We start from the raw sequence: 17,855 nt of genomic DNA, 5'->3' as shown, positions 1-17,855 counted from the left end.
TTCCTTTCCCACCACTCAGGCTGGTTTGCGGCTAATCCTGACTGCTCTCTGCAGGGGTGGTGGGCACAGATGGCATGTGGGGAGGTTCTGGCCTGCCTTTCCTCCTCCACTGCTCAGGGGTGAGCAGCTTTCTCTGCTGACCGGCTTGGCAGGAGGCCGACCAATGCAAAGCCATGTGAATTCTTAGTACTTCTTCCCCAAGAGGAAAACCCTTCTATTTGGAAAGCCAGACGCAGTCCTGTCAACTCCCCCCTCCCCCCTCAGCTGTCCCAGCTGTCCTCAGGAATGCAGTGGCAGCCGCGCCCACAGGCCCGCTGGCCCCAGATTCAGAAAGCATCCCCCTCCACCCACCCCAGCAGCTCACCCCACGCTATGGCCCTTCCCTGCTAAATGTGTGTGTGCCCCCCACCCCCACCCCAGACACCTGCTCCCTGGCCCACTCATCCACTCCAGGGAGAGACAGAGGTCTGTGCCCATTGTCCCAGTCCTGGGAGGGGCTGACAAGTGCACCCATCATCCTGTCCAGGCAGGTGCATCCACTCTTGCACAGGTGAGGAAATCAGGTAACCCGTCCTCAGCCACACGTTTGACTCCAGCTTCTTTTATTTTTTAAGTTCATTTTACTGGGATTAGAATACTGAACACGAAGCCTACCCTCTCCTAGTTCCCAGGTGTGTTGCCTCAGGTACAACCGCTGCCGGTCGAACATCTTCTCCTGGCTTCTGACTGGCAACCGCTGCCTGGACCCTGGCTTCCTGACCCTGGTGGTGGGCCAGCACCCGCAGCTCTGCTGACATGACCCGTTTCAGGTGCAGTGGGGTTGATTGGAAAGTGATGAACAGGAGAACCGTCCGGTGAGATGCTCCTTCCCCGGAGGGCTAGGGGTCGCAAGGCTTTCCAATCGGGTGAACAACCCACCCCACCGCCCACTTCTGATGCAGCCGCCCCAGGCCGCCCTCCCCACCCTCTCATCTGGCTTCCGCTCAACAGAACAGCCGGCGAAGTGGTACCTCCAGGCCCCTGACTATTTTTATGCGACCATCTGCATCCTGGGCCAGGCCTGGCGGGCAGCAGCAGCCCAAGGAATCCCACGGCAGGTGGTGACAGCCGGACAGCTGGGACCCGGCCCTGCCCGCGACTGTCCTGAGGATGCTGCAAGTGTGTCGAGAGGACCGCTTAGGGCGACGTGGTGTCCGGCCCCTCCACCTCTGCAGCCCTGAGGCCGGTCTGGGCGCGGGGTGGGTTGGGCTGGGGGTAGAGTACGCCCCCACCCCACCCCCACACACACCTCTCCTAGAACAGCCCGGGAGCCCTGGATGTGGAGAGGAAAGGGCGCTGAGTCAGGCGGCGGCTGAGTCAAGGAACCGGGCGCTGAGTGAAAATTCCTTTTTTGGAAGTGAGGCCGTCCCTTTCCTGGAGGCCGAATCCCCGGGAAGTGACGCCGTCTCACCCGGGGAGGCAGCAGCGGCCCCTGGCGGAGGTGCTGGGAGCCGGGAGCCGTCTCGCCCCAGGAGGCCTGGGGACGCCCCTTCCGTCCGCCCGGACCGTGGGGAAGGGCTTCCAGCCGCGCTCCTTGTAAGGGAAGCGCGCGGCGAGCCCGCGGACGGGGTGGCGTCTCCCCTATCAGCGAGAAGGACGGGACCCTGAAATGCCTGCGTTTTTTTTTTTTTTTTTTTTTTTGTCTGAGTTTGAAAAAAGAGGCTGTCCTTCCAGGAATAAGGCGGCAACTCCTTTACCTCTGCCCCTTCCTCCATCGACCCCCCCCCCATCCCGCCCCACCCCGCCCCACCCCGGCATGAAGTCCTGGCTGCCGGCCCCGCTGCTCCGCGTGTGAAGTGGAGAAAGGGTGGGAGTCAGGTCCGGTGGACGGGGAGCAGGGGACGGAGGGGCTCCGGGATGCGATGGGAGGATGAGGGCAGGGCACGAGTCCCGGCCCAGGGGTCTGACTGCAAGCGGCTCTGAGGTTCTGGGACGAGCCGTGGGCCTCCCACTGTCCTGAGCCTTCAGACAGGAGGGGTCCAGGCCTCCGCGCCAGCGGTTCTCAGGAGGAAAACCGCAGAATGAAGGCACCTGGCACGTGCGGATCCCCTGGTGCAGCAGCCCCCCCACCCCCACCCCCACCCCATTTCTCCCGAGAGCCGCACTGCCCCCTCCCAAACCACGTGATGGGGCCTGGGGCCTCGCCTGACTCGGCCACGCCCACCCTGATCAGGATTCATTTCCAGCAGCTTCGTGTTCAGGAAAGGCTGGCAGAGCAGCCTATTCTCCGAAGACTGAGGCCCGCAGGCTTTCCGGTCTCTGGGCTCATTAGGAGCCCGGTTGTAATCTCTGACCCTACTGTCCCCGCGGCACCGACTCCTGATAGAGACTTAAGAGCGATTGCCTTTGTTGGCGGAGAGTTTCTGGTTGATTCAGCGTCTGTGAAACTTCCTGAGGTGAAGGAGACTAAGAAGTACGTGTATCATAGCAGCTTTCCTGATGGGTTTATTGTGGAGCGGAAGGCACTGTGCAGCCCCTGGATCCTGCCATCCTAGCCCCCACCGAAGGTACCACCACCCCAGGGACCCCCGCCCAGTCCCTGATAGTCGCTCAGGCCCGTTTTCTTTCCTGAGCAGGTGATACGTGGTGGGAACACAGCATTTTCCAAATTCATACCCTAGAGGAACCGGCTGGGTCAAAGCTGGCTGACCTCCCAGGTGTGCCCCTACCCTCTCTTGATCCCTCTCCAAGGGCGCGAGCCAGGCACCGCCTGCTCCTCTGTTTCAGCCAGCACTCGGAGCATGTAGGTGCCCATGTGGACCAGACACTGGCCAGTCACCTGGGCAGCGTGAGAGAGGAACCGCAGCAGGCTCCTGTAACAGAGGGAGTCAGTGGTAACAGAACCATGTGTGTAAGTCCTCATCGAGGTTTGGGGGCTACTCTGTACAACAAGGAGCATCCCTGATGCTCAGCAGTAAAGACTCTGCCTGCATTGCAGGAGCCACAAGAGACTTGGGTTCAATCTCTGGATCAGGAAGATCCCCTGGAGAAGGAACAGGCTATCCACTCCAGCATTTTTGGGCTTCCCTGGTGGCTCAGGCGGTAAAGAATCGGCCTGCAATGCATGAGAACTGGGTTTGATCCCTGGATTGGGAAGATCCCCTGGAGAAGGGCATGGTAACCCACTCGGGTATTCTTGCTTGGAGAATCCCATGGACAGAGGAACCTGGTGGGCTACAGTCCATGGGGTCACAAAGATTCAGACACGACTGAAATGACTTAGCACGCACAGCACAACCAGGTCAGAATTTCCTTGGGTCTGGATTTAGCCCTTGTTGCTGAGAAATAAGGTTTTAAATGCATGACCCTAGTTTTTAAAAGGAATTTGGTTCTTCTATTTCTTATACAGGGTTTTTGTTCCATTTTGGACTTAACGGTCTTTGGAGAAAACTATGTATTTTAGCTCAAGTCTCAGTTTTCTGAATAAGTCTGTGGTGTGACAAGTTTTTATGACGACACGAGTGCGAGTCGGGCCAGGGCTCAAGGGGCTGAGGAAGGGCAGTAGCTGTGTCCAGACCCTGCCTTCCCGGGTGCGTTACCTGAGCATGGCCTTGAACCCTGTGCAGTGGATGTCGTAGGACACAGAATACATCTCGTACATGGTGGCCTTCACGTTGAGGCAGCCAATGACATCCTTGGGGCTCAGCTTGTACAAGTCGAAGGTGACTTTCGCGATGCCCCGTCTCTGAGGCGGCCGGCGGGCTGGGGTTTGGTGGCCAGCCTAAGGGTGGGGAGGGCAGAAGCTGCAGTGCATCCCAGCTGCCACCTGCAGGGCCTGCAGTGCTGGGTTTTCCTGTCTGCTTAAAATCTAAGCATGAATAAGCTGCTAACTATTTGAGGAATGTTTTCAGCCAGTCAGGGTGCTTCTGCGGCCACAGGGTCCAAACCCATAAGAAGTCACCTCCTCCAGCAGGTCTCTTCAGGGACTGGGGGTGAGTGTGGTGTGGCCTCAGGGTCCAGGGCTCAGTGGACAGTTGTGCCAGTGATCTGTGGTGGACACGCACTCACCCTGGTCCCCCAAGGCCACTGCGGCTGCCTGGTGATGTGGATGGGCCCATGACAGTGTCACAGTACATTTGACCAGCGGGCATACTCTTCCACCATATGAGAGGTGGCCACGGAAAATGCCAGAATCCTATGGCCAACCAGGGCTGGTGTGAGGGCCGTCCCCTGATTTCTACTTCCTGCCCTGAAGGAAGGCTGACCTCTTGGGGACACTTAGCAGACTCACTCTCAGTTCTCTTGAGACCCTTGGGGTTGGGAGAGGTCAGAGACCTCTGAAATCCCAGGTTTATAAACAGCATTTTCACATGGTCTTCCTGCAGAAGCTTTGAGAAAAAACAGGAGAGAACTGTCCCAGGGCCATGTCCCAGGCACACCTCTGGTGGGTTTGCTGCACACACGGTCCTGTAGTGCACAGGATGCAAATAGAGGAATGACTTTCATAAACCTTGGGACCTGGGGGTAGTTGGGGCTCTGAGTGTTAAATTCACTGACAAAAGTCTAGTAAATTTGAAGTTAAACTGTAACCCCCCTAAAAGCACCTAAACCCTTCTTGCTGGCGCCTCTCTTCTCTCCCCACCCCTCAACTTGGACACATGATGGTCCCAGCTCAGGAACTAATACACATGAGGTCCTGCTGCCTCGGAAGAGGTGCATCCATTGTTTAGGAAACGTTATTAAAAATTGACTCAAGGCAGGGGGTTCTGGACACAGCTCCTCTCTGAAGCATTAAAGTTTTGATCTCTGCCAGCATCCTTGGTCTTGAGTCAGAATCAAGGTGCCTCCCCAAACTCGGAATCTAACCATGGCGGCAGGGGGGTGAGGTGGGCTGGGTGGTTGGGGGTAAGAGTTTCATCATCACCACCCCCCAGCCCTGCCCACCCCCAAGATACCTCAAGGGGGATTGACGGGCACCAAAGCTTTGGACTGAGAAGGGAGCCCCCTGGTGGATACTTCTGGGAAGTTCTGTCCAAGTCAAATCCAAGTGGCCTCACTGAGAAGCTCCTACAAGTGGGACAGGACCTTTGACCTCAGAAGGAAGGCAGTCCAGACACGTAGGATCCCGTGTTAAGACTCACATCAACCAGACTGTTACCAGATGGAGAAACATCCCGCCCCCAAGAACCATCACTTTGGTGCCACTCTTGTCCACTGCCTCCTGTCACCACCCTGACTTGCAGCTCAGTGCCCACTGCCGTGCCCACCACTTGGGGGCTTCAACCTGTTATGTGGCAACCAACTCCCCCACTAAGTAGAAGAGCATCTCACAGAACAAACAGAAAAGACCCCTCCCCTCTGAATTAGTGTCCCGGGGCTTCTAGGACCAATGGCCACAAGCTGAGTGAAGATATAGACTGATGCTCTGACAGTTCTGGGGGTCAGGGGTGCTGAATGAACTATGGGCTGTCCTGCTGGGGCAGGACAGAGCTGCCCATGTCCTTCAGCCCCTGGCCCATCCTCCTGTCACTGCTCCCTGCTTCCGCCCTCACTGGCCCTCCTATGTCCCTCTTACAAGGACCTGTGATGACCACCCAACCAGGTAATCCAGGGTCATCACTCCTATGAAGATACTTAAGTCAATCACACCCGCCAACTCCCCTTTGCCATGTAAAGTGACAAGTTCCTGGGTTCTGGGGATGAGGATATGGGTCATGGGGGCTGGAGGGAGGAACCAGCTAGGTCATGAGCATCAGTGAATAATCTCTGTCCCTGATTTCTGTAAACTACACTCAGCTTGGGTGGTCTCAAACTGAGCAGACTCTAAAGACTCGGGGGGAAGCTTGAGGCCAAATGCTCGGGAGAGAGCGGTGGGTGGCCATCTGCCCAGCCTCCAGCAGCGCTGGGGTCACTGGCTGCCCAGAGGGGAGATACCAATTTCGGCACCTGCTTATGCCTCTGGATTCTGGTTCCCATAGAATGTTGACCTCTGAGGATTTCCCCTTGTTGAAGGTCAGTTGTGTTAGTTGCTCAGTCATGTCCGACTCATAGACCATAGCCCACCAGGCTCCTCTGTCCACGGGATTCTCCAGGCAAGAACACTGGAGTGGGTTGCCATTCCCTTTTCCAGGGGATCTTCCTGACTCACAGATCAAAAACAGATCTCCCACATTGCAGGCAGGTTCTTCACCATCTAAGCCACCAGGGAAGGTCAGTTAGGCATACAAAAAGATGTTTGAATATTATGCTTTACATGTTTAGGTGTTTTATGGTGGGAATGTTTTTCAAGATTTATAATCTATAGTTTTCTCAGAAATAAAACCCTTTATGCCACTTCTTTGCTTATCTAACTCACTGTGTCACACTATGTCACACCCTCACATACCTCCCTAATTTCATCATCTCACTGCCTCCGGAGATCCAGGTCAGATCTACATGCCCTAACAGGGTCTGCAGCTTCTCACTGGCCGAAGCCTGACCCTCAGAATTACTGGCTCTAAATCACACAGTCCAGGTTTGCAAAGATGCCACGTTTCCTAGAAACACTTAGAAGCATCCCTGGAGAGCAGCAGATCCAGTTACCCGGTGAACACAGAGGAATTATTCAGAAAGTGAGCCAGTCAACCCCAAGTGGGGACCGCACTTACCCAGGTGAGCAGCCTGCCCAGCTGCCGCCCAGATAACACACTTACCGGTGTCCATTTCTGCCCCTGCTCCAGGACCATGAGGTGTGTGTTGTCCCCCAGGGTCTGGAAGAACTCCTCTGTGTCCACCACAGTGCCATCCTCCTCCAGCACCAAGGTGACCAGTTGGCTGGCGACCACCAGTGCATCCAGGGTCTAGGTCAGACGGAACACACCAGCGTCACCAGGTGAAGTGACTCTATTTGGACCCATCAGTGGCATCCATTAAGTCATGGTCCCCAAAGTGTTGGCTGACTTTAAGGATCTAAATGGTAAAGATGTACCTTGGCTGGTGTCTATAACTCAGACTTTGCTTGGAAAAGAGAAGTTGAAAAGTTGAATGGACCTAACTTCTTCAGAGGTTTCAACATCGTGAGGTAAGGAATTACAGTGGACAATATTCAGTTTCTAAAATGTCTTGCTTATTTGGACAAATAAAAAGAACGACCCTGTGTCCATGATGCTTAGAGAGCCGTGTCTCTCTTTCTTCAGAGACAGCATATTGGATGCTCAGGTCCTGTCTCTGGTGAAAGTCTATGATTCTTCCTTATTTGGTGATTGAGGACACTGTTTTAGATTAAGAACAATTGGTTCCTGGCCTATGTAACCAAAACCAGATTTCTAAAGTTGTGCCTCTTATATTCTCCCTTGTCAAGAAACTAAAGCCACATTATCAAATGATGGTTGTTTCCTTCTTATTTTTTAAAAATATTTTTATTTTCTTTTTATTTTTGACCATACCACAGGGCTTGTGGGATCTTAGTTTCCTGACCAGAGATCAAACCCTGGCCCACAGCAGTGAAAGTTCAGAGTCCTACCCACTGGACCACCAAGGAATTCCCCATTAATGGCTATTTTGAGGGCTCTCATCTCTGTACCTAAGTGCTGTATAGGACAGGGACACAGCAATGTTCCCTTTAACCCTGGTAGGGTCCCCCAAGCTCCCTGTCTTGCACTTATTTGTCCCCGAGACCCTGTGAGTTGGGGGCCCTCGTGGCTCATGGGGGTACCTTGCTGAGAAGCTCCTGTAGGCTACTGGCCATCACCCCTCGGCGGCTGCTCCGGTCATGGTTGGAGACACGGAAGGGGCGAGCAGGATGCATGAGGGGTGTGAACAGCACCTTCTTTGTCTGCGACCCCATAAACGTCAGGGGCCTGGAAAGAAGGGTCAAGTGAAAGCCAACTGAGGTTAGTTTAAAGAGTCTTTAACGAGAGGTTTAAAGTACATGGAAATAAGGTTAATATTTGCACCTAAAGAAAGGAAGTCAATGGTTGGGGATGATTAAAAATTGTGTACCTGATACCCAAGAAACAAACAAATATGTAAAATTAACAAACACAGTATCATCACACCTGTTTTACCAGAACATTCAAAGCCCTCGTGATAACTGAGAAGGAAAGGTGAAGGCACCAAACTCAAAGGAGAAATAAGGATAATATTCTGCAAACGTTGGCTTTAGAGTTGAAAAGCCTAAGTAAATGATTTCTTGAGGCCATGGAACAGCTGAACAGACTTAAAGAATCAGGCACACACAGAGTTATAGATTTGTACAGTAAGACTAAGGAAGAAATGGCTACCCAGCCAGTATTCTTGCCTGGAAAATTCCATGGACAGAGAAGCCTGGCATGCTACAGTCTATGGAGTCACACTGAGTGGGACATGACTGAGCGATGGACACTTTCACTTTCATACACACCTCTGCATATGTCAGTCATTTATCTATCTATATTTTATATCTCCAGCTAGACTGGACTTTCCTTACAGACAAAGGTGACAATCTGGACTTGTGACTGGCATCTACAGTGCAGGCAGGGTGCAGTCTTGTGGGGCTGAGCCCATACCCTGTGGGATCAGACACTGTCTCTGGGTAGATGGGGTCGAGACTGAGCTGAATCCTCGGGCACCCCACCGGCGTCTTAGAAATGCCTGGTGCTGTGTGGGAAGCCCCTCCCCTCCCCTGACATGCCGGAACCTGTGCCACAGCCTCTTTACCTAGACTGCCAGCAAGGATTTGGTCTGAAGCTTATTTGGCCAGTGTCAGGCTTGTGCCTTGTGACTGAAGGCACCTAAGCACCTGCCATGGCCAGCAGCATGCTGGCTTTTAAGATATATCAACTAATTTCATTATAACCTTACAAGGAAAGTATTACCCCATTTCTCAGGTAAGAAAGTCAAGGCTCAGAGTGATTTCTCAAGGTCATCCAGTTAATAAAGAATCTTTCTGAACTTCATCTTAAGCAATAAACATTAATTGGAGCTGGTGAGGGAGAGCTGCCTGCCAGGAGGACAGCCCTGGCTCCTCTCCAGGGTCACCACCCAGCCTGTGTCCAGCACAACAGCTGCAAGGAGACTGGGCCTGGTCACTGGTCCCTCCGCAGCTCTCCTCCAGACCAAGGCCGGCCCAGTGAGGGAGTCCAGGCCCGAGCCAACCCAGTGGAGGGCCTGGCACATGGCTTCTGGACCTCTGCCCCCATTCTGGGGGATTACACAGGCTCCTCAGTTACACAACTTGACAACCAGGGGCCCACGTCTGCCAGGGTGATGCTGCAGGGAAGTTGCTTGGTGCTCTCCCTTCTGGGGAACCCGGTAAACAGGACAATGAGAGTAATCCACATGATGCTTTACAGCTGAAATCCAGCTCTGTTCTCAACCTGATGGAAAACCAGCTCGCTGTAAGGAGCGAAGAAAGGAACAGGTTCACTGCCTGATCAGGACACAAGCTCACATCTCAGCTGGGTGTGGGGGGTGGTGCTCAGGGCAGAGGGAAGGGTCACCAGGGTCAGGGTGGGGGGAATGCCCTTCCCACCCTCCCGCCCCCTGGTGAAACCCTCCTCTAGTGCAGAAGAGCCCTGGGCCTCCCAGCAAGAGCCTCCCTCCCCCCAAACCCATTCCTTTGTTCCTGAGAACTGGAAGGCTCAGGCTCAACCAGAGAAATAGCAGGACAAAGTTCACGTCTCAGAACCCGGCCCCGGGGAATCAGTGCACACTGTGGGCCTGACAGCTCTGACCCAGTTAGTCAGGGCCCAAATCTCCTCATCTCTGCAGACGCTTGCACCTCTGTGAGCACCAGTGATCCGCTGACCTCGCTCCGCCATCACAAAGTCCTCATTGTCTTCTAACTACTGACCAGATAAGCGCTGGCCTCCCTCCTCACTGCTCTGAGATCGCCAGTTGTGATAAAGGAGGACGTCCAGTTGTTGCTGTCCTTAATCCTTACGTTTCCCAACCAAGAACTGGGTCAGTGTTGAGAAAAGGCTTAGGTACACCTAACAGGCTCAACCAACACCAGGTGCTTACTCTGCGCCAGCTAAGTGCACAGCGGGCTCAACCAGCCACATGAACAAAGCAACACATTAATCCAACTCAGTCTGGTCTTCTTGGTGGGATCATTTGTGTCACTGGCCAAACAGCCCCGTCCTGCCTCCCAACCTCCTACAGCAACATTGTCCCAGAAGCATTGAGAAGTCTTAGAGTCCAGCTTCTGATGACACGTCATGTTGGCCACCCTCTTATCCCCAGGAAGGTGCAGGTAATCACATGAAACAGGAAGGGGAAAGGCTCAGGACACGGGAAAACAAGGAAACAGGTTCTTCAAGGAAATAATATTGTTTCAGGGAAATCAAGATAAGAGAAGTCAGACTTTATGGAAGATTCTTGAAAATCATGGAGGGGCACAGGTCCCAGAACTGAAGGGACAGGGAAGTCTACCTTTTCCTGGAGGGACAGAGGAGACCGTAACACACACAGGTGGGAAATAGAGCAACGGGCACTGGCTGACCATGGATGTGAACTCCACTGCAGTGGAGCAAAGCTGGGCCTCCAGGTCATAAGATGGCATCTTCCTAGGCTGCCGTCTGAACTGGTGTTTATTCTAGAAGTACTGGGGGAGAGCAGGGGGCCCAGGAACAGGTTGTCGGGTGGACAAGGAGGGTCCATGGGAAGTCATAAAGCTCAGACAGATCCTGTGCCCACAGTCAGGTGACAGGACAGTGCTGGAAGGAAAGTGCGACCCCAGCTGTGGGATGGCAGAGAAGGGACAGGCCTTGGAAAGCATCCATCAGGCCTGGCAGGGCCTCCAAGAACTGTAGGGACAGCAGGTGAGGGACAGTGTTTCGGGGTGGGGGGATCTCACTGTGGCAGGAAGCAGAGCAGTGTTGGCCCCAAAGAGGCTTCCTGCCCTCCAGTGATGCCTGACCAGTGACAAGCAACACATGGGACATGGGGACCCACTGGGAGCTCCCTGGCAGGACTGTGGCCATTCCTAATGTGCCTTGAGCCCCGCCACCCCACCCCCACCCCACCCCACCCCCACTCTGGGAAAAAAAAGCTTGGCTAGAAAGCACATCCAGCACATGGCCGTGAAGTCTCTGTACACTTTGAATGTTACTAACGTGAGTTTAGACCAGAAAGGAGTAAGCATCAGTAACCATAGAAAAGTCAATTCCTCCCTTGTGTCTCCTACAAGACTGGTCAAATTTGTCCCAAAGGTCAGCTATTCAAAACCTAGAGTTCTTTGTTCAAGGAAAGAGGACCAAACAGCTACTCTGCACAAAGTGCAATGGAGATGAGCTCTGTAACTATCTCAGTGTGTGTGTTATCGTTGCCAGGACACAAAGTCAGAGCAGACTGTGTCTGTGACAACACACACTGTGGGGATGGACATCCTGGGCATCCGGAGCTGGGCCAGGAGACCTTGGGCTGCTTCCATTACCACCAAGGCCTCCTGATCACAGACAAAGAACAAACTAATGACTGGGTTAAGATCATTGCTTACCCACGTCTGATGTTAAAAAAAAAAAACATTAGGTTCCTGCCTTGGCAACATGCAGGTACTTACTAACAAAAGACAGAGTTAGGAAAACTCTACCAGGACCACCAGGCAACAGAAGTCCAGCAGTCACCTTGCCTGCCAAGGGGTCTCATGCAGCCTAGATATAGCTTTAAGGAAGGCAGAGGATGCAAGTTTTCCTTTCAGCAAGTGTTACAGGTGGGCAGAAGCAGGTGGGGTCCCATGAATCAGAGCAGCTCAGCATGGAAGCAGGACCTGGAGACAGTGTGTCCCCAGGGTGGTCCTCTGCCCAGAGCCCCGCACTCAGGGTTGGCTAAGCAGTCAGTCCTTCCCCATGAGATCATCTGCACAGTAACTGCAGAAGCAAGACTTCAGAAGCAAGTCCTTCCTCCTCACAGAGACGTTTTGGGTTTGGGATTGATGCTGTAGGGTCAGGAGCAAGGGCAAGGGCAGCCTTAATCTTGCAGGTCTTGCCTTGTCCTCCTGTTCCAGGCCACACCAGCCAGGAACTGATGCTCCTGTCGTCCTTACAACTTGGCCCACCAGCTCAGTGCCCAGAGGACCTTGGAGAGGTCCTTGGGAGAAACGTTTGGAGGATGCACTCCAAACTGTCAGTGTCTGTTACCCCAGGAGTGGGATTGGGGGCGGGGGAGGGTTGTGAGTGGAGTTGGAGGAAGAGGAAGAAACCAGGAAAAAAACCAGGGCCCTTCCTTTAGGTCTAAACCACATGAGTAAAGAGGCATGAAAAAGTCTTTCTCACCTTCCTGGGGTCACAATTTTAAAGAGACAGCCCCAGCCAGACAGCTCCCCTTCCATTGTGGCAGCTCTCTAACCCTGGGTATGGCAGGAAGCCCCTTTTAAGAACCCAGGTTCAGAAGCTCACAGATCACACTACTGCCTCACCCACCAATCCCTTCACCCCAATCACCTGGGGAAACCTGTATTTATATGTACACCTATGGCTGATTCATGTTGATATTTGACACAAAACAGCAAAATTCTGTAAAGCAATTATCCTTCAATTTAAAAAAAAAAAAAAAAAAAGGCATTCAAGGGCTTCTCCGGCCTTTTAAGGATCTTCAGAGAAGCATGCTGCTGCTGCTGCTGCTGCTGCTAAGTCGCTTCAGTCCTGTCCGACTCTGTGCGACCCCAGAGACGGCAGCCCACCAGGCTCTCCAGTCCCTGGGATTCTCCAGGCAGGAACACTGGAGTGGGTTGCCATTTCCCTCCCTTAAATCTACAGTCACTGCCACCAGGATCGTCAGGATTTTACAGAGGAGGAGTGGGTTGGGTTTTTGGACGTTAAGACGAACCCAAGAAGGAAAAGTGATGGGGGCCTCGGTCACTGGGCGTGGGAGGCGGGCGAGGAGGCCCCGGGGTCCGCCGGCACCTCTACCACTGCCCCGCATCCCCTGCCCGGCCTCGGCGGCAGCGTCACTGCTTCCCCCCAAACTCCGCGGTACAAACCCGAGAGCTCAGCCAGCGCCATCAGGTAGTGCCAGAGCCCGCGCGGCCCTGAGGAGTGAGCTGGCCACCCCGAAGCCGTCCCACCGGCGCCCCTCGTCTAGCCCTGGCTCCCGCCACGGTCGGGACCCGGAGCAGCCTGGCCCCGCGCGCGCCGGGGGTCTCCTGGGTCCCGCTTCCTCTGCTCCCGCGGCGGCAAGAGATGCGGCTCAGACACTCCCATGTTCATCTGTTCCCGGAGCCCGCGCACGTGGGGGCCGCACCTGGCGCTGGGGCGGCCGGAGACGCGGGAGGGGACGCGCGCGGGCTGGGGGCGCAGGGCCGCGCAGAGGGACGCGGGACGCAGGGGGACACGGGGCGTTGGGGGCCCCGGGGGGCGGGGAGACGAGGGGCCCCGAGGCGGCGGGAGCGCCAGGGGGATGCGAGGCGCTGGGGGCGCAAACCAGCGTGGCACTCGCCTGAGCAGGGCTCCGGCGCAGTCCCGGGCGGTCTCCATCGCTCAGTACGGTCAGTCCCCGCCCGGCCGGCCTCCCGGCGCTCCGGCCTCTTAAAGCGCCACCGCTCGCCCCGCCCAGGTCCACGCCCCTCGGGCTGCGGAGCTTTGTACCCTACAGCCGTTCCGCCGCCAACCCGGAGCCCAGCCATATCCTGGGCCTTCGAGGGTCGCCGATCGGCCTGTCGGATGGGTCAGTGGGGACATTGCCACGCCGGCAGCGCAGCCTCTGCAGTGGAGGGGCGGGTGCGGCCCAGGATGTGGGACACGGGACGTGGGAAGGGATGCTCTGCCGGAAAGGGTCAGACCTCAGAGGGGCCGGGCTGTCAGCTGTTCCGACTCTTAATTGCGAAGCCGACTCTCTAGAGCGGGTTAGCGGGTGGGGCACTGACCCTGACCCTTCGGAAGGAGAAACCCGGCCGACACTGTCCAGCGCCGCCTGCACTCGGGGTGACTGGCCCCCGTCGGCGCGCTGCCAGCCGGGCCGCGCGGAGTCGGTTCCCAGAGCGCTGTCGCCTGACCTCCGTCGCCTGACCTCTGCCTCCTTCCCCGGACTCACGTTACCTGCACAGCTGGCCCTGCTTTCCGAGTTCCTACTCCTCCTCTTCCTCCCCCGTCCTGCCCCGAGGCTCATGGTGTCACCGAGGGAAGTGTGGGGCCAAAAGCAATCTCCTTCCAGAGTCCTGGCGTCCCTGGGGCCTGCGGGGTTCCAGCCTTGGCGGACGACAGGGGTTCAAGCCCAGAGCCCCATCTGAACCTCGCCCCCTGCCAGTTTCCTGAATGTTGTATACCCCTCACAACTCATGTACTGACCTCCTAATGGCCAGTGTGCTAGCTTTAGAAGGTGGGCCTGGGTGGGGGGTGGGTGATGGGGTTATGAGGCCAGTTACCCCATGGATGGGGTTACTGTTCTTTTAAGAGAGCTCCCTCACCCCTTCTGCCTCCTGAGGACACAGGGAAGGGACTGTCTGCCGTGAACCAGGAGGCGGTGTCAACAGAACTGGGCCCTGCTGGTCCAGATCTAGGGCTTCCAGCCTCCAGAACCTTGGGCAATAAAACTCTGTTGTTCATAATAAACCACTGGTGTCCAGCACTCTGTCGGAGCAGCCCCACTGGACTGGACACCAGCTTGACAATGAGACAGTGGGTCCAATCAGTTCAATTCAACTAGACTCTAAAAAAATGTTTTATTGCAAAAAATTTCAAATATAAAGATGTATAGACAGAACATGCCATGAGCATCTTTATATGCAGTGCCTGGATTCAGCCACCCTTTAATATTTTGACATAATTGCTTGTTTTTTATCTGTATTTTTATTTGAACCCCAAATGCTTCAACTTGCATCTCTGAAGAAACCAGAACATTGTTACAGGAAACAGTGATGTTTTCTCTCCGAAAGAAATAAAAATGACTCCCAACTGCACCTGATGTTCAGTCTACAACTGAGCTCCCCGGACCCTGGGATCACTGTTGCCTTGTGCATATACACGGCCTCCAGGCCTGAGGTCCAGGTGTGTCGGGCCCAGGCTGGAGTAGTGAGGGTCAAGTTCACAGGAGCCTCGAACATGGAAGCAGCCAGGCAGCAGGAGCAGCTCACTGACTCACTCCCAGGGCCTCGAGGGTGAAGGCCTGTTAGTGAGCAAATGAGTGAACAAGATGCTATGGCAGCAGCAACACGTGAAGGCCTATTTCAAAGGGGGCAAAGGTGTGAATTCTACCTTAAAGTGCCCTGGAAGGGACTTTGGAGATGGGGCCAAGTGAGGGTGGGGAGCTGTGTGTGGTGGGGGCTGTTCTGTGCTCTTTTAGGAGGGGCAGGGGTACACCAGGACATGGGGGGTGTGGGGGGATCTGGAGGAGCCAGGGTCAGGGAGTGCCCACTGGGCAGCCATGTCGGGGAGAATCGGCACAGCAGTACCGTGGACGGGGCCTCACCCAACTCACACCTACAGTCCAGTGACTGCCAAGGAAAGCAGGTCCGGGAGCTGGGCAGGCTTCTCTGTGGGAATTCTGCACACAGAAGAACCACAGCCAGGAGGGGTGGAGCTGGCCCCGGGTGCCAGCCCTGCCGCTGGGTGGGGTGAGGCCCTGGACTGGCCATCCCATCCGCCCGGGGCCTGGCTGGGAGACAGTAGGTCAGGCTGTAATGTAAGGCCACAGGGGCGGGAGCTTGTGCAACAGCCCTCAGTCGAGACAACTGTCTCCCCAACTGGACTAGGAGCAGAAGTCCTCCTCCATTTCGCAACCTCATGGAGTCTGTAGCCAGTGTGAAGACCCCAGGGCTGACTTACAACTCATGCCCATGACACTCACTGAGACCTTGGGGCAGCAGTTCTCAGCCTTTGGGGGCTCCAGACCCTTAAATATAGTATCAATGCAAACTGCAGCGTCCCCTCAGAAACGCCTATACCCAGGCCCTCTGAGGGGTCCATGGGCCGAGAAGCCCCTCTTTGGGGACCAGGATTCATCTGCGGCCTACCCCCGGGCCTGCCTTGCCCACCCCACCCACCTTACTCTCCTCTCCGTGTGGTTGTGTCATTTCTGGGTGTGGACGTTTCCTTTTCTTCCAAATGTAGGAACAAAGGTGATGTGCTTTTCTGCTGACTTCTCTGCAGAGAAAGGGCCCAGAGAAGGCTGTGTTTTGGGGCTAATTTCTGGTCTTTCTTAAGTGGGCGGAAGGGCAGAGCGGAGCTGGGCCAGCACCACCACAACACATGTACACAAACTGGTGCTGGACGCTTCCCACAAAGGTCTCAGCGAAACTTTAACTCTCTAAGTAAAACACAAACACCTTGTCGTTGTGAGGTGTTTATATTAAAACCTTACAGATAAGGTGAGGTCTTCCCAGGCCACTGTCACCAGTTCTGCCCGCCTCCTTACTTACCTGAGTTCTGCCTGCCTCCTCACTTGAGTTCTTCCATGGGATCATTTCTATGTGGTTAAATACACACATGAGTGTCACTGCTTATGGTCTGTTTACACAGATGGTACTGTATTACACGTATTATATGCAGTGTTGTGCTTCACACCTCAGTCATATTTAATGCACACTGATAGACTTCAGACTCTTAACACAGCATACATATCACAGCACGTAGATAACAGGTTGTATTCAACATTTCTGCTTGATGAATATTGAGCACTTTCCCTTTGTTCATGTGTATAAACAGCACTGAACTAAGCATATGTCTTTCCAAGGTCGGGCAGCCCAAGCCTGCTTGCAGCATGGGCCAGACAGAAAGGATTAGTGTGAAAGGACTGTTTTGACTCTTCAGGAAGATTTATTGATACATTAGAGCAGTCAATGGAGTCCATGTTTGCAGTTCTCACTTTGTGAATTCCTAAGACTCTTGAGAGTCCTTTGGACTGCAAGGAGAGCCAACCAGTCCATTCTGAAGGAGATCAGCCCTGGGATTTCTTTGGAAGGAATGATGCTAAAGCTGAAACTCCAATACTTTGGCCACCTCATGCAAAGAGTTGACTCATTGGAAAAGACTCTGATGCTGGGAGGGATTGGGGGCAAGAGAAGGGGACGACAGAGGATGAGATGGCTGGATGGCATCACTGACTCGATGGACGTGAGTCTCGGTGAACTCTGGGAGTTGGTGATGGACAGGGAGGCCTGGCGTGCTGCAATTCATGGGGTCGCAAAGAGTCGGACACAACTGAGCGACTGATCTGATCTGAAGCACTCACTGGGCTTCCCAGGTGGCTCTAGTGGTAAAGAACCCCCTTGCCAATGCAGGAGACGTAAGAGAGGCAGATTTGATCCCTGGGTCAGGAAGATCCCCTGGAGGAGGGCATGGCAACCCACCCCAGTGTTCTTGTCTGGAGAATCCCATGGACAGAGGAGCCTGGTGGGCTACAGTCCATAACGTTGCAAAGAAATTGAACACGACTGAAGCAACTTAGCATGCAAGCACTCATTAAACGATGAGTCTTGATTTAGTGGTCAAGAATTCAGAAAGAGGGCGGCTTTTGTAAAAAACCAAATTGTGTTAATGGGTCTGAACCTGCTCTGCATCGTTATGGGAGCACCCAGGATTCCACCTTCCTCTTTATCCCTGAAGCCAGCCTGCGAGAGTGGGATCTCCACGTGAGCAGATGATGTTAAACCTCCTGACGAAGATAAAGAAGGGCAGCAGGAACACAGCTGTCCGCAGACTGCATTCAGCAGACATACTACATGCAGTGTTTTATTTTTTTTTTGCTTTTAAAGAAATTGTATCCAAATTATTATTAGCGTCCTGAGCCCCTCCACCTTTTTCTTATAAAATTTGCAATTTTGAAACTCATTTGGCCTATGAGTGTGTATGTCCTAAGTCACTTCTGTCTTGTCCGACTCTTTGCAACCCCATGGATTGTGGTCGGTCAGGCCTCTCTGTCCATGGGATTTCCCAAGCAAGAATACTGGAGTGGATTCCTTCCCTAGGGCATCTTCCTGACCC

General features: G+C 54.3%; 2 protein-coding genes across 2 annotated transcripts; both read right to left on the bottom strand.

Moving 5' to 3' along the window:
- Window positions 1-518: 518 nt before the first annotated feature.
- On the bottom strand, window positions 519-1,797 carry LOC129636034 (translation initiation factor IF-2-like). The gene is made up of 3 exons (XM_055559309.1): window positions 1,737-1,797; window positions 1,289-1,620; window positions 519-1,152 (listed from the first exon to the last, which is right to left on the bottom strand). The coding sequence occupies exons 1-3, from the start codon at window positions 1,795-1,797 to the stop codon at window positions 682-684; spliced, it is 864 nt and encodes a 287-aa protein (XP_055415284.1). The 3' UTR covers window positions 519-681.
- A 662-nt stretch (window positions 1,798-2,459) lies between these two features.
- On the bottom strand, window positions 2,460-13,441 carry CIDEA (cell death inducing DFFA like effector a). Its single transcript, XM_055559031.1, has 5 exons — window positions 13,375-13,441; window positions 7,673-7,817; window positions 6,672-6,818; window positions 3,579-3,760; window positions 2,460-2,852 (listed from the first exon to the last, which is right to left on the bottom strand). Exons 1-5 carry the CDS (start codon window positions 13,410-13,412, stop codon window positions 2,705-2,707), a joined length of 660 nt encoding a protein of 219 aa, XP_055415006.1. The 5' UTR covers window positions 13,413-13,441; the 3' UTR covers window positions 2,460-2,704.
- Between the last annotated feature and the right edge of the window lie 4,414 nt (window positions 13,442-17,855).

The sequence above is a fragment of the Bubalus kerabau genome, chromosome 21 (genome assembly GCF_029407905.1).
Source record: "Bubalus kerabau isolate K-KA32 ecotype Philippines breed swamp buffalo chromosome 21, PCC_UOA_SB_1v2, whole genome shotgun sequence".
Lineage (NCBI taxonomy): Eukaryota > Metazoa > Chordata > Mammalia > Artiodactyla > Bovidae > Bubalus > Bubalus kerabau.
Note: the sequence above shows the minus strand (reverse complement) of the source record. Positions and strands in the feature narration are given on the sequence as shown.

What these genes read in the sequence shown, in the direction of transcription:
- LOC129636034 (XM_055559309.1), bottom strand. Translation starts at nt 1,797, where the DNA reads ATGCCGGGGTGGGGCGGGGTGGGGCGGGATGGGGGGGGGGTCGATGGA. An exon ending in CGATGGAGGAAGGGGCAGAG is followed by an intron (nt 1,621 to 1,736) that starts GTAAAGGAGTTG and finishes TCTCGCTGATAG; the next exon opens with GGGAGACGCCACCCCGTCCG. An exon ending in CCCGGGCTGTTCTAGGAGAG is followed by an intron (nt 1,153 to 1,288) that starts GTGTGTGTGGGG and finishes ACACACTTGCAG; the next exon opens with CATCCTCAGGACAGTCGCGG.
- CIDEA (XM_055559031.1), bottom strand. Translation starts at nt 13,412, where the DNA reads ATGGAGACCGCCCGGGACTGCGCCGGAGCCCTGCTCAG. An exon ending in TACAGGAGCTTCTCAGCAAG is followed by an intron (nt 6,819 to 7,672) that starts GTACCCCCATGA and finishes CGTCTGACCTAG; the next exon opens with ACCCTGGATGCACTGGTGGT. An exon ending in GGGTTCAAGGCCATGCTCAG is followed by an intron (nt 2,853 to 3,578) that starts GTAACGCACCCG and finishes CCTCTGTTACAG; the next exon opens with GAGCCTGCTGCGGTTCCTCT.